This window comes from Balaenoptera physalus, assembly GCF_965194825.1.
Source record: "Balaenoptera physalus genome assembly, chromosome: 2".
Taxonomy (NCBI): Eukaryota; Metazoa; Chordata; class Mammalia; order Artiodactyla; family Balaenopteridae; genus Balaenoptera; species Balaenoptera physalus.
The window spans coordinates 90,272,653-90,287,105 of NC_138883.1; the positions used below are offsets into that span (position 1 = coordinate 90,272,653).

Consider the following 14,453-nt stretch of genomic DNA (forward strand, 5'->3'; position numbering starts at 1 on the left):
TCCCCTCCCTCTACACCTCCAGTTCCGAGCCGAACCACACACCCCTCCCTCCTAACCCCTACGCCGCCACGCTGCAGCGGGCTCGTCAAGGCGCGGAGGAGCCCGGTGCGAGGGCGCGGCGGTCCCCAGGCTCACCTGGCGAGGCCAGGAGCACCTTCGCCCCGCAGCACTGGAAGCAGTGCAGCAGGGACTTGCCGCGGATGTTACAGTTGAGGCACGCCATGGCACAGCCCAGCTTGGCCAGCCCCAGCCACAGCCATACGTAGGCCGGTTCGTTGCCCAGGAACATCGCCACGCACTCTCCCTGCCGGAGGCCGAGGCGGTCGCGCAGCGCCCTCGCCACCTGGTTGCTGCGTCGGTCCACCTGCACGTAGGTGAGCGTCTGGTCGCGGAAGAGCAGGAACGGCTTGTGCGGGCTCTGGTGTGCTCTCTCCAGAAAGGCGTGGAGGATGGTGCGCACCGGCCGGCGCTGCCCATAGCGACGCACCTGCCGGGCCATCCTGGCCAACCGCAGGAAGTAGCTCACGTCCTGGAAGAAGTAGGGGGAGCAGAGGTTCATCAGCAGCGGCAGGAGCAGCACCCCCGCCAGGACCGCGTAGATGACGGGCAGCATGACGGCGGCCGGGCCCCCTGGCCCCTCGAGGGCAGAGGGCGCACTACGGGCGTGCAGCGCGGCGGCGGGGCGGGCTCCGGGCGGACGACTGGCGAGCGGCGCAGGGGCGCTCGGCGAGGCGGGGGTGACGGCGGAGCGCCTGGGCTGCCGGCACTGTTGCGGGCTCTCGGGCAGGTGGAGCGGTGTCTGGGCTGCCCGGGTTTCGGGGCGCGACCGGCCGGCTGAGCCCGCCCCCTCGTCGGGGTGCAGCCATCTGCGTGCCAGGCCCGCCCCTGCGGTCCTCCCCAGGCGGGGAAGGCGGCTCCGCGGCTCACTGGGGCCTCGGCTGCCTCTCCGCCCGAGTCTGGAGGTCTGGGGCCAAGGCTGGACTCCCCTGTGGTGTGACCTTATCAAAATGGTGACCGTAAGACACCTTAGAAGAAGTTGAGAAGATTAGAGGAGATAATGCAGGCACAGGGCTAGTGTTATTTATTGCTGCCCGAATAGAGTGCCTTATAGAGACGACAGATTGTCATTATCAATAGAGAACCTTCTAAGTGGGAGACAGTCCTATGGTTTATTCGTAGCGGGCACCAGGTGCCACTGCCAGATCAGAACTCCATCTCTCCTTTCTGGTCCTGGGGGCATTCCGCCTACTCTCTGTTTCTCACATTTGCTATCCTACACCCAGCACCCCGCCGGACCCCGCCCAACCCCCAGGCTAATTGCCAGGCGGGCTCTTGTGACAGAGTTCAGGGGTGAACAAAAGCGCCTGCGATTGCCGCCTCCCGCTCGTCCCAGCCCCTGGGCAGTGAGTGAGGATGGGACGCTCCAATCCGAGACGTCCCTTCGGCCCAGCTAGCCCAGATTAAGCTTGAGGTAGCGCCACACTGCCCCATGAAACCAAGTTCCGGTGAGGTTTTGATTAGTTATAATACGTTGTTCTTTAAGTGATCTCCCCTTCCCCCCTCCTTGTATGTTGAAAATTCTCAAGTATTGTCATTCCAGTTCAATTCAATTTACTAAGTGGCTCCGTGAGAAACTAGCACAACACAGAGGAAATTAAGTAAAAGTTATTGGCATTTCTCAGAAGCCATTTCTTTTTCTTTTTTTAAAAAAATACATCTTTATTGGAGTATAATTGCTTTACAATGTTGTGTTAGTTTCTGCTGTGCAACAAAGTGAATCAGCTATATGTATACATATATCCCCATATCCCCTCCCTCTTGCGCCTCCCTCCCACCCTCCCTATCCCACCCCTCTAGGTGGACACAAAGCACGGAGCTGATCTCCCTGTGCTATGTGGCTGCTTCCCGCTAGCTATCTATTTTACATTCGGTTGTGTATGCATGTCAGTGCTACTCTCTCACTACGTCCCAGCCTTCCCTTCCGCTCCTGTGTCCTCAAGTTGGTTCAGAAGCCGTTTCTTTTAGGGTGATCCTTTCTTTTAATTTCCCTTAGTGCTGCTTCTATACAGAGTGAATACTGGCTGCTTGCTACAGAGGAGGGTCAGGATTTAAGCAAAGCAGCGTTTTACTCTCTTCCTCCTCTGTCTTCCTGCATTCATCCGTTTTATTCCTATGAGACAACCACAAGTAATGAATGCTTACCCCTGCCAGAAACTAGCCTCTGCTAGGGGCTTCCTGTATGATATTTTTGGAGCCTCACAGTCATCTAAAGATGGCACTTTCATGCTCATTTATAGACAGGAAAGGGACGCTGAGAGAGGTGAATTAAGACAGCTAGTAGGTGATGCATGGGATTTTGGAACTGGTATCTTTTTGTTCCCAGGCCCACTCTTTACTGTAGCAACATGTTATGCTGTTCTCCTATTCTGTGGGTTTCTATGCATGTTTTCTTTTTCCTTTAGCAATTTTATTTTTTTTCCCCGTTTCACAATCTCCCCTTCCCCCATTTTTTTTATCCCCCTCTTCTTATCCCTGGGACCTGCTCTAGCAACCCTTTCCCTTTTCCTGACTCTTTCATGGCTAATCCCGCTACTATCTAATGACTGGTTGAGTCATTGCCCTGGGGAAGAGCCGGGGGCCTTGGTTATCCCTGAGGAGAAGGCTGTAGTGTAAAAGTAGAGGTCAGGACAGAAGCGATTCTGTAGTGCACCTCGTTTTTCATGTTGAAGCTAGAGCCAGCCCTCCTTTTCCATCCCAAAGCCACCTGGTCCCTTCATGACTAATGACTTCAGTGTAGCCTCCTAGACCTCTCTTGTGTTGTTCTTAAACAGCTACTCTTTCCCCAGAGTCCTTGATTGCCACAAATGCCCACTTTCTCCTCTCTTACTCTGAGAATCGCTTTAGCCTTGTGCATCCACAGTTTTTCAGCTGCAACTGAAAGAGAACGACACCCAAACTGGCTTAAGCAGACACAGGAATTTGAGACTCAGAGTCCAATGGTAGAATAGGCTTCAGGTAAGCCAGTTTCCCTTTCTCCATTTCTCTGCTCTGCCTCCTCTGTTCTCAGGCTGGTTCTCCCCTCATGGTCCAAAGATGGCTGCCAAGCCCTTAGGGATACCTGCTTCCAGTGTCGACTTCAGACAGAAATGTAAGATTCTTTTCCGTAGGAGAAAAAAAAAAAAAAAAAAGGAAGGAAAGAAAAAGAAAAAAGAAGAAAGCTCTTACTGGGTTATGTGCCTGTCTTTGTGGGCTGGTGGGGAGAGAAATGCTGATTGGTTTAAGCCGATCAGGGCTCACCCATGGAGCTGGGGGTACAGTCAATCCCACCTACACCATACTATGGAAAAATCAGGGTCTTATTAAAGAGGAAGTGGGGAGAAGAAATGAATTTGGGGAAGCAATTAGCTAATGTTTGTTATATATATCTTGGAACTCTTTTTCCCAATGATTCTAGCTTCCAGCCTGGGTTCCACTTTGTGCTCTACCACCAGCCTAATGGTCTTTGTGGAAATTTTGCTATCATCATCTCTCCAATGCTCAATTGTCTTCAGTGACCCCCTCATTGCTTCCCATCCTCTTCCACTCATGGCGTCTATAGACAATTGTCGTATTTGTACAGCATACTAGAACACATCTGGCCTGGAGCTGATCAGATGCCCTGGGTCCTGCCTGGCTCCCTTGAGGAGAGAGAAGATTGGTAGCTTAGCACATTGGTTACCCATTCTAGAAACATCTGCTGGGACGCTCTGGTTTATCAAATGAAGTTCAGACTTTAATTTCTGGCTCTTCTGATGCTGACTTGAACTTTCACTGCACTCAGTTAACAAATATTTATTGAGTTTCTACTATGAACCGAACATCATGAGGCACTAAGTATTTGAAAATGGATCAAAACTTAACTGCAACTACTCCTTTTCAAGAACACTTTGTTTTGAAGAATCTGGTCTGCACCCTCCTAAAAATGCCCTGCATATTCCTCTTTGTATGACTTTGTTCTTGCCTATTTCCACCCCTGAACTCTCCACCCCTCTAAATCCCAACTCTTTAAGGCAGTGGTTCACAGATTTCTGGTTTTCTCAGTCCAGTAGCATTTCAAAATAAAGTACCAACTTAAAAAATTTTCAAGTAAAATCAGCTGCCTCTAGCCAACTGCAGTCTGTTTTTTTTTTTTTTTTTTTAATTTATTTATTTATGGCTGTGTTGGGTCTTCGTTTCTGTGCGAGGGCTTTCTCTAGTTGTGGCAAGCGGGGGCCACTCTTCATCGCGGTGCGCGGGCCTCTCACTATCGCGGCCTCTCTTGTTGCGGAGCACAGACTCCAGACGCTCAGGCTCAGTAATTGTGGCTCACAGGCTCAGTTGCTCCGCGGCATGTGGGATCTTCCCAGACCAGGGCTCGAACCCGTGTCCCCTGCATTGGCAGGCAGACTCTCAACCACTGCGCCACCAGGGAAGCCCTGCAGTCTGTTTTTATTACTATTTCATAAAAGAATGACATTTTTAGCATTAAAAAGGAAAGTATAATATCTCTTATATGTGGAATCTAAAAAAATGGTACAAATGAACTTATTTATAAAACAGAAATAGAGTCACAGATGTAAAAAACAAACTTATGGTTACGGGGGAGGAGGGGCAGAGGATAAATCGGGAGACTGGGACTGACATATACACAGGTACATATATAAAATAGATAACCAATAAGGACCTACTGTATAACACAGGGAACTCTTCTCAATACTGTGTAACGACCTATATGGGAAAAGAATCTAAAAAAAGAATGGATGTATGTACATGTATAACTGATTCACTTTGTACACCTGAAACTAACACAACATTGTAAATCAACTATATTCCAATAAAAATTATAAAAAAGGAAAGTATAACTGAACCATACACTTAAAAATGGTTAAAATGGTTAATTTTATGTTATGTATATTTCACCACAAAAAATATACACAAAAAAAGGAAAAATACACACAGAAAGGAAAGTATAGTCCTTTTCGAGGAAGGATGAAGACAACATTTTACCAACATATAAAAAAGATAGAAATTAAAATATTTTTGAATGCAGAAAAAATACAACTTTTATTGGTTTATTATCCATAGATATTATTTCTATGTAAGTTTGAATGTTTAGAAATACAAATTCAATAGTGAAGCATGAAATTGAACCAAACCTCTTGGACTTCGATATAACTCAAGATTGTTTTATCACTGAGGTCTCAAACATGGAGCTTCCTTACCCCACACCCTTAGTGAAGCTGCCTAGTCCCCTCCGCTCCCACGCCCCCACTCCCCCACAGCCACTGAGCCTACCTGTTACCTTCATCAAGATTCTAGTGCCTTCCTGACCAGTCTCTTCAGCCTCCTAGACTCCTTGTTTCCTTAAACGTTCTACCCAGAGCACTAGGTTACTGCAAATGCCCACTCTTTTCTGACCCATTCTGAGGCACTGCAGGAGGAGTTCAGGAGACAGATGTGATAACTGGAGTGCACGTTGACACCTGCTAGCCTGGGTCTGGACTTCCCTGATGCTTCACCCCTATTCATTCATCTCTGCTGGTGTCTTAGGGAAAGCCTCCCAGTGGCAGTTCCCAACTCCCTTCTATGTCCCCAATCCCAACCTCAAATGTTTTATAAAAGCAGGTGGTCTCTCCTCCTACTTTATGGTTCTCAAACTTTATGGGCATAGAAATTACCTGGAGAACATGCTAAAACACAGCTTGCTAAGCCCCACCTGGAGAATTTCTGATTCTGTAAGTCTTGGGTGGGGCCAGAGAATTCACATTTCTAAAAAGTTACCAGAAAATGCTGTAGCTGTTGGTCCAGGGACTATACTTTGGGAACGATTGATTTAACCCAGTGGTTTCCCAGCTGCTCAGCAGAGCCCAAGGACTTCTGAGGAGCCACTGAGGAAAATTCGTTGCAGAGCATGGGAAGGGGACTCTGGGACCCAAACCAGCTCCAATCAGAGGAGCTCTATGTATATCTGTTTTACATATTGGACTATCATGTAGACTTCACATGAAAAGAATGTTCCTATAACCTTTTCTTCTAAATACTCCAGCCTATGTGGATCTATCCCTTGTACTGGACTTATAAACCTACCACACAGCTTGGCTCTTGATTATTTCATGACTGTTAGTTTTGCCTTCCCAATTAGGATTCAGTTTCCTGGAATGAAGTAATGGAACATGAGCCTTGAAGTCAGAGGACCTGGGTTCAAGTCCTCGTCTGTCATGTATTGGCTGAGGACGCTTAGGTAAGTTACTTGAACTCTCATAGCACCTTGTATTAATTTTGTAGGCCTTGAGGCACCTAATGCACAGAGACTATTGTCAACAAAAAATGTATAGGTTATGAAACCTGTTGCTTATGTAACGTTACTTAGTACAGATAGGAAGTTTGTGTGACCAATCCATTCGGTGGTTTATAGGAAGGTTCCTCTCTGACTGTGTTGTCTGCCATGAATCAAATTGTATTTCTTGAAATGTGGGTGCCTGCTATCCTGTTGAATGCCTAATGTAGTAGCATTCAGGTACAGATGTACAGGATGTGTAGGGAAAAGGTAAGAGTCTGGTGAAGATGGAATATACTGAGATTAGCCTTTCTTTTGGAGAATGAAGGAAAGGAGAGACTGAAAACAATTGGTTGTTGGTTTTAGAGATGAGGGAGTAGGGCTCCCCTTTTTTTTTGCATCCCAGCGATGCTTACTAACTACACAATCAAGGCAAAATACAATTTGAGAAAAAGGCATTTGCTCTCATTAGTTCTAATCAGAATGCCTTTGATTTGGTGTTGAATTCTAACTGAGGGAAAATCCTAGTGAATCATTATTGCTTCTAGTGCTAACATGAGTGCTTCATAGAATTTGGTTTCAACTCTCTCTGTCCTCTTTCAGTATCCCACGACAACCTCCAGCTCCCTGTCCCAGTCACAACGCACTCTTTTCCATTCCTGAATGTGTGGGTTACTTCTTTTCCCCTTTGCCCTTCTCTTGTCTTGTAATATCATCTTCTTGCCTACTTCTTAAATGTAAAAATTTCTTAGGGTGTGTCTTTACCTTTCTTCTCTCTGTCTCCTTCTCTCTAGATAGCCTCATCTATTCCTATTGATGCTGAGGAATCCCAAGTCTAAATATTCAGCCCTCACCTTCTCCTGAGTTCCACATCTGATTTGTTATGGTGTACTGAATACCTCCATATGAATTCATTTATTTAGTCATTCACTTATTAATTTATTCATTTAGCATTTATTTAAAGTGCACTAGGTGAACACTACTTCACAGTGAAGCAGATAGGGCAGATATTATTCTTCTCATTTTCAGGTCAGTGAATTGAGATCCAGAGAGGTTAACCAATGTGCTGAAGGTCAGACACAGCAAGTCATTTATGGAGCAGTAACTCAAGTTTTCTGATTCCTATAGGCACTGGTCTATAAAGTGTTGTGGGTTGAATGGTGTTCCTGCCACAAACCCTCAGTTCTGTAATCATTTCCCCCTGCGCACTGCATGGATGCTGCTTAAAATGGTGTCTTCTATTACCTTATAGCATGTGATTATTTCCTTCTCCCTGCAAATCTTTCAGCTTTGGCTTTCTCCTTGCTCAATTACATTCCCAATTTTCTAGCTCATATTCTTTTTTCTTCATATTCATGTTTTTTATTGAAGCATAGTTGATTTACAGTGTTTCAGGTGTACAGCAAAGTGATTCAGTTATATATGTGTGTGTGTATATATATATATATTCTTTTTTAGATTCTTTTCCATTATAGGTTATTATCTAGCACATATTCTTGAGATAACAAATCTGGTGGCCCAAACAAATCACCCATATACATGATTGTGTAGAATTCTTAAAGCAAATATCCATAGGCTGCTGTCCAGCCTATAGATTACTGCAACTGAATAAGGTGCACAGTCTTGGTCCAATCAGCTATGTGTATTCGTGGAGATGCATGGAGGTGGGAAGACGGAGGGGGTGGAGTCTCCCAGTTCAAAACATGGTCACCGTACAAGGTACTCAGTTGTGGAGACTTGGCAGTTTTCCGCTAAAGGGACTATGGGCATGGTAAAACACATGAATTGGCTTGTCTTATCTTTCTCTTCTGTTTGTTTCAGATTATAATGTCTCCACTGAGTTCTCTCTGGCTACTATACACAGCAGTCATGGATAACTAGTTTCTATTCACTAATAAATAATAATTTATAATTGCCATACTTATGTGGCAAGATTATTTGTGTAGCTCCAAGTCTGATATCATAGTCCTTCTGTCTAAAGAACTTCTCCTAACATTTCTTGAACTGTAGGTCTCCTGGCAATAGATTCTTTCAACTTTTGTTTTTCTGAAAAAGTCTTTATTTAACCTTCATTTTTGAATGGTATTTTCACTGGGTAAAGAATTCTGGTATGAATACTTTTATTCTTTTGGTACTTTCAAGATGTCACTCTGCTGTCTTCTGGTTTGCATAGCTTCTAACTGCTGTGTTTCTTTTTTTTCCCGATAATTTTTAAAAATTATTTTTATTTTAAAATAACACAGGAGCATGGTTAAAAACTAAGAACAATAAAAGTCAGAGTGGAAAACCATGCAAAGTAAATGCTCCTCCCTTCCAAACCCCAGTCCCTCAGGTTCTTCTGGAGGCAATCGCTGTTAGCAGTGACTTGGTGACATATGTAAATTTTGTTCAGAGTCTTCAAAGATGAAAGAATGTACCTTCTATTCAAGAGAGTAGTCCATAATGAATTTAAGTTACATCAATTAGTAGGAATGACTGAAAGAGTAGAAATTACCATGAATGGCAAGTAGAAGAGTATGGATTTTCTTTGAAAGATTTTTGAACAGAAAGCTGTTAGACCTGATCACAGAAATGTGTTGGGAATATTGCAGGGAGGAGATAGAAGTAGACTGTTGAGATGAGTCCAAGGCAGTTTATTGAAGCCTCTGCACTTGCTTGGAATTTTCTGTTAAGACATAGGCACAAAACTTATGTTAATAATTAAGCTTCCAATTATGAACACTAACTTTATGCCAGACCCTGTGTTGAGTGCTTATGTACCTTTTAATGTAGTCTTCCCAATGCCCCTCCAGAGTATACATCGTTATCTCTGGTTGATAGACAGAAAAACTGAAAACAACTGGTCAATGACATATTCAGGATGGAATTAAGGTTTGTCTTCCTCCAAAGACTACGCAAGTGAACTCCTGCATGAATATGCCTTCCTAGTTGCAAGGCATGCTTCCATCCTCCCTTTTTCTTACTGTCCCGTGATCTGTGCCTACAATTCTTGCTCCCCAGAGATAGCTGTCAAGATCTACAATCCATACAATGGGTATCAAGTAGGAAGGACCATGACTGCTTTATTTCTTATCTTTGTTTCTTTGTATATCATTTATTTTTTTCTGGCTATCTTCAAGATTTTTGCTTTATCTTTGGTTTTCAGCAGTTAGACTAGGTGTGTGTGTGTGTGTGTGTGTGTGTGTGTGTGTGTGTGTGTGTGTGGTGTTTAATTTGTCTTGTCCAGGGGTCTATGAAATTCTGATCTATAGTTTGATGTCTTTCATAATTTTGGAAAATTTTTGGTCATTATCTCTTAAATATTTCTTCTGCCAATTATTCTCTCTCTTTCCCCTCTATGGCTCCAAATATTCATATATTGGGCCATTTGACATTTTTGAACAGTTTTTGGATGCACAGTTTTTATTCACTTTCTTTTTTTGAATTTTTGAATTGTATTTATTTTTTTATACAGCAGGTTCTTATTAGTCATCAATATTATACACATCAGTGTATACATGTCAATCCCAATTGCCCAATTCATCACGCCACCCCCCCACCCCCCCCCCGCCACTTTCCCCCCTTGGTGTCCATACGTTTGTTCTCTACATCTTTGTCGCTATTTCTGCTCTGAAACCGGTTCATCTATACCATTTTTCTAGGTTCCACATATATGCGTTAATATACGATATTTGTTTTTCTGACTTACTTCACTCTGTGTGACAGTCTCTAGAGCCATCCACGTCTCAACAAATGACCCAGTTTCGTTCCTTTTTATGGCTGAGTAATATTCCATTGTATATATGTACCACATCTTCTTTATCCATTCGGCTGTCGATGGGCATTTAGGTTGCTTCCATGACCTGGCTATTGTAAATAGTGCTGCAATGAACATTGGGGTGCATGTGTCTTTCTGAATTATGGTTTTCTTTGCGTATATGCCCAGTAGTGGGATTACTGGGCCATATAGTAATTCTATTTTTAGTTTTTTAAGGAACCTCCATACTGTTCTCCATAGTGGCTGCATCAATTTACATTCCCACCAACAGTGCAAGAGGGTTCCCTTTTCTCCACACCCTCTCCAGCATTTGTTGTTTGTAGATTTTCTGATGATGCCCATTCTAGCTGGTGTGAGGTGATACCTCATTGTAGTTTTGATTTGCATTTCTCTAATAATTAGTGATGTTGAGCAGCTTTTCATGTGCTTCTTGGCCATCTATAGGTCTTCTTTAGAGAAATGTCTATTTAGGTCTTCAGCCCATTTTTTGATTGGGTTGTTTGTTTTTTTAATATTGAGCTGCATGAGCTGTTTATATATTTTGGAGATTAATCCTTTGTCTGTTGATTCATTTGCAAATATTTTCTCCCATTCTGAGGGTTGTCTTTTCGTTTTGTTTGTAGTTTCCTTTGCTTTGCAAAAGCTTTTAAGTTTCATTAGGTCCCATTTGTTTAGTTTTTTTTTTTTTTTTTTTTTTTATTTATTTATTTATTTTTGCCTGTGTTGGGTCTTCGTTTCTGTGCGAGGGCTTTCTCTAGTTGCGGCGAGCGGGGGCCACTCTTCATCACGGTGCGCAAGCCTCTCACTGTCGCGGCCTCTCTTGTTGCGGAGCACAGGCTCCAGACGCGCAGGCTCAGTAGTTGTGGCTCACGGGCCCAGCTGCTCCGCGGCATGTGGGATCTTCCCAGACCAGGGCTCGAACCCGTGTCCCCTGCATTAGCAGGCAGATTCTCAACCACTGCGCCACCAGGGAAGCCCTAGTTTTGTTTTTATTTCCATTACTCTAGGCAGTGGATCAAAAAAGATCTTGCAGTGATTTATGTCAAAGAATATTCTTCCTATGTTTTCCTCTAAGAGTTTTATAGTGTCCGGTCTTACATTTAGGTCTCTAATCCATTTTGAGTTTATTTTTGTGCATGGTGTTAGGGAGTGTTCTAATTTCATTCTTTTACATGTAGCTGTCCAGTTTTCTCAGCAGCACTTATTGAAGAGGCCGTCTTTTCTCCATTGTATATCCTTGCTTCTTTTGTCATAGATTAGTTGACCATAGGTGCATTGGTTTATCTCTGGGCTTTCTATCCTGTTCCATTGATCTATATTTCTGTTTTGTGCCAGTACCATATTGTCTTGATTACTGTAGCTTTGTAGTATAGTCTGAAGTCAGGGAGTCTGATTCCTCCAGCTCCGTTTTTTCCCCTCAAGACTGCTTTGGCTATTCGGGGTCTTTTGTGTCTCCATACAGATTTTAAGATTTTTTGCTCTAGTTCTGTAAAAAATGCCATTGGTAATTTGATAAGGATTGCATTGAATCTGTAGATTGCTTTAAGTAGTATAGTCATTTTCACAATATTGATTCTTCCAATCCAAGAACATGATATATCTCTCCATCTGTTTGTATCATCTTTAATTTCTTTCATCAGTGTCTTATAGTTTTCTGCATACAGGTCTTTTGTCTCCCTAGGTAGGTTTATTCCTAGGTATTTTATTCTTTTTGTTGCAGTGGAAAATGGGAGTGATTCCATAATTTCCCTTTCAGATTTTCATCATTAGTGTATAGGAATGCAAGAGATTTCTGTGCATTAATTTTGTATCCTGTAACTTTACCAAATTCATTGATTAGCTCTAGTAGTTTTCTGGTGGCATCTTTAGGATTCTCTATGTATAGTATCATGTCATTTGCAAACAGTGACCCTTTTACTTCTTTTCCAGTTTGTATTCCTTTTATTTCTTTTTCTTCTCTGATTGCCATGGCTAGGACTTCCAAAACTATGTTGAATAATCGTGGCGAGAGTGGACATCCTTTTCTTGTTCCTGCTCATAGAGGAAATGCTTTTCGGTTTTTCACCATTGAGAATGATGTTTGCTGTGGGTTTGTCACATATGGCCTTTATTATGTTGAAGTAGGTTCCCTCTATGCCCACTTTCTGGAGAATTTTTATCATTAATGGGTGTTGAATTTTGTCAGAAGCTTTTTCTGCATCTATTGAGATTATCATATGGTTTTTATCTTTCAGTTTGTTTATATGGTGTATCACATTGATTGATTTGAGTATATTGAAGAATCCTTGCATCCCTGGTATAAATCCCACTTGATCGTGGTGTATGATCCTTTTAATGTGTTGTTGGATTCTGTTTGCTAGTATTTTGTTGAGGATTTTTGCATCTATATTCATGAGTGATACTGCTCTGTAATTTTCTTTTTTTGTAGTATGTTTGTCTGGTTTTGGTATCAGGGTGATGGTGGCCTCATAGAATGAGTTTGGGAGTGTTCCTTCCTCTGCAAATTTTTTGGAAGAGTTTGAGAAGGATGGGTGTTAGCTCTTCTCTAAATGTTTGATAGAATTCACCTGTGAAGCCATCTGGTCCTGGACTTTCATTTGTTGGAAGATTTTTAATCACAGTTTCAATTTCCTTACTTGTGATTTGTCTGTTCATATTTTCTATTTCTTCCTGGTTCAATCTTGGAAGGTTATACCTTTGTAAGAATTTGTCCATTTCTTCCAGGTTGTCCATTTTATTGGCATTAAGTTGCTTGTAGTAGTCTCTTAGGATGCTTTGTATTTCTGTGGTGTCTGTTGTAACTTCTCCTTTCTCATTTCTCATTTTATTGATTTGAGTCCTCTCCCTCTTTTTCTTGATGAGTCTGGCTAATGGTTTATCAATTTTTTTATCTTCTCAAAGTACCAGCTTTCAGTTTTATTGATCTTTGCTATTGTTTTCTTTGTTTCTATTTCATTTATTTCTGCTCTGATCTTTCCTTTGATTTCTTTCCTTCTGCTAACTTTGGGTTTTGTTTGTTCTTCTTTCTCTCGTTCCTTTAGGTGTAAGGTTAGATTGTTTATTTGAGATTTTTCTTGTTTCTTGAGGTAGGTTTGTATTGGTATAAACTTCCCTCTTAGAACTGCTTTTGCTGCATCCCATAGGTTTTGGATTGTCGTGTTTTCGTTGTCATTTGTCTCTAGGTATTTTTTAATTTCCTTTTTGATTTCTTCAGTTATCTCTTCATTACTTAGTAGTGTATTGTTTAGCCTCCATTTGTTTGTGTCTTTTTATGATTTTTTTCCCTGTAATTGATTTCTAATCTCATAGGGTTGTTGTCAGAAAAGATGCTTGATATGATTTCAATTTTCTTAAATTTACTGAGGCTTGATTTGTGACCCAAGATGTGATCTATCCTGGAGAATGTTCCATGTGCACTTGAGAAGAAAGTGTAATCTGCTGTTTGGGGATGGAATGTCCTATAAATATCAATTAAATCTATCTGGTCTATTGTGTCCTTTAAAGCTTGTGTTTCCTTATTAATTTTCTGTTTGGATGATCTGTCCATTGCTGTAAGTGAGGTGTTAAAGTCCTCCACTATTGTGTTACTGTCTATTTCCTGTTTTATAGCTGTTAGCAGGTGCCTTACGTATTGAGGTGCTCCTATGTTGGGTGCATATATATTTATAATTGTTATATCTTCTTGTTGGATTGATCCCTTGATCATTATGTAGTGTCCTTCCTTGTCTCCTGTAACATTCTGTATTTTAAAGTCTATTTTACCTGATATGAGTATTGCTACTCCAGCTTTCTTTTGATTTTCACTTGCATGGAATATCTTTTTCCATCCCATCACATTCAGTCTGTATGCGTCCCTAGGTCTGTAGTGGGTCTCTTGTAAACAGCATATAAATAGGTCTTGTTTTTGTATCCATTCAGTGAGCCTGTGTCTTTTGGTTGGAGCATTTAATCCATTCACTTTTAAGGTAATTATTGATATGTATGTTCCTATGACCATTTTCTTAATTGTTATATGTTTGTTTTTGTAGGTTCTTTTCTTGTGTTTCCCACTTAGAGAAGTTCCTTTAGCGTTTGTTGTAGAGCTGGTTTGGTGGTGCTGAATTCTCTTAGCTTTTGCTTGTCTGTAAAGCTTTTGATTTCTCCATCAAATCTAAATGAGATCCTTGCTGGGTAGAGTAATCTTGGATGTAGCTTCTTCCCTTTCATCACTTTAAATATATCATGCCACTCCCTTCTGGCTTATAGAGTTTCTGCTGAGAAATCAGCTGTTAACCTTATGGGAGTTCCCTTGTATGTTATTTGTCATTTTTCCCTGTTGCTTTCAATAATTTTTCTTTGTGTTTAGTTTTTGTCAATTTGATTACCATGTGTCTTGGTGTGTTTCTCCTTGGGTTTATCCTG

General features: G+C 42.0%; 2 protein-coding genes across 2 annotated transcripts in view; one reads left to right on the forward strand and one right to left on the reverse strand.

Annotated features, from left to right (window-relative positions):
* SLC27A2 (solute carrier family 27 member 2) overlaps positions 1-811 on the reverse strand; it is a 54,822-nt gene extending 54,011 nt beyond the window's left edge. Inside the window, exon 1 of the mRNA XM_082453007.1 lies at positions 136-811. Coding sequence (XP_082309133.1) covers positions 136-613 — 478 coding nt within the window. The 5' untranslated portion in view covers positions 614-811. The remainder of the gene's footprint in view (positions 1-135) is intronic.
* ATP8B4 (ATPase phospholipid transporting 8B4 (putative)) overlaps positions 1-14,453 on the forward strand; it is a 314,688-nt gene that overhangs the window by 9,975 nt on the left and 290,260 nt on the right. Inside the window, exon 2 of the mRNA XM_082452990.1 lies at positions 6,161-6,259. The gene's annotated coding sequence lies outside the window, so the exon portion shown is untranslated. The remainder of the gene's footprint in view (positions 1-6,160; positions 6,260-14,453) is intronic.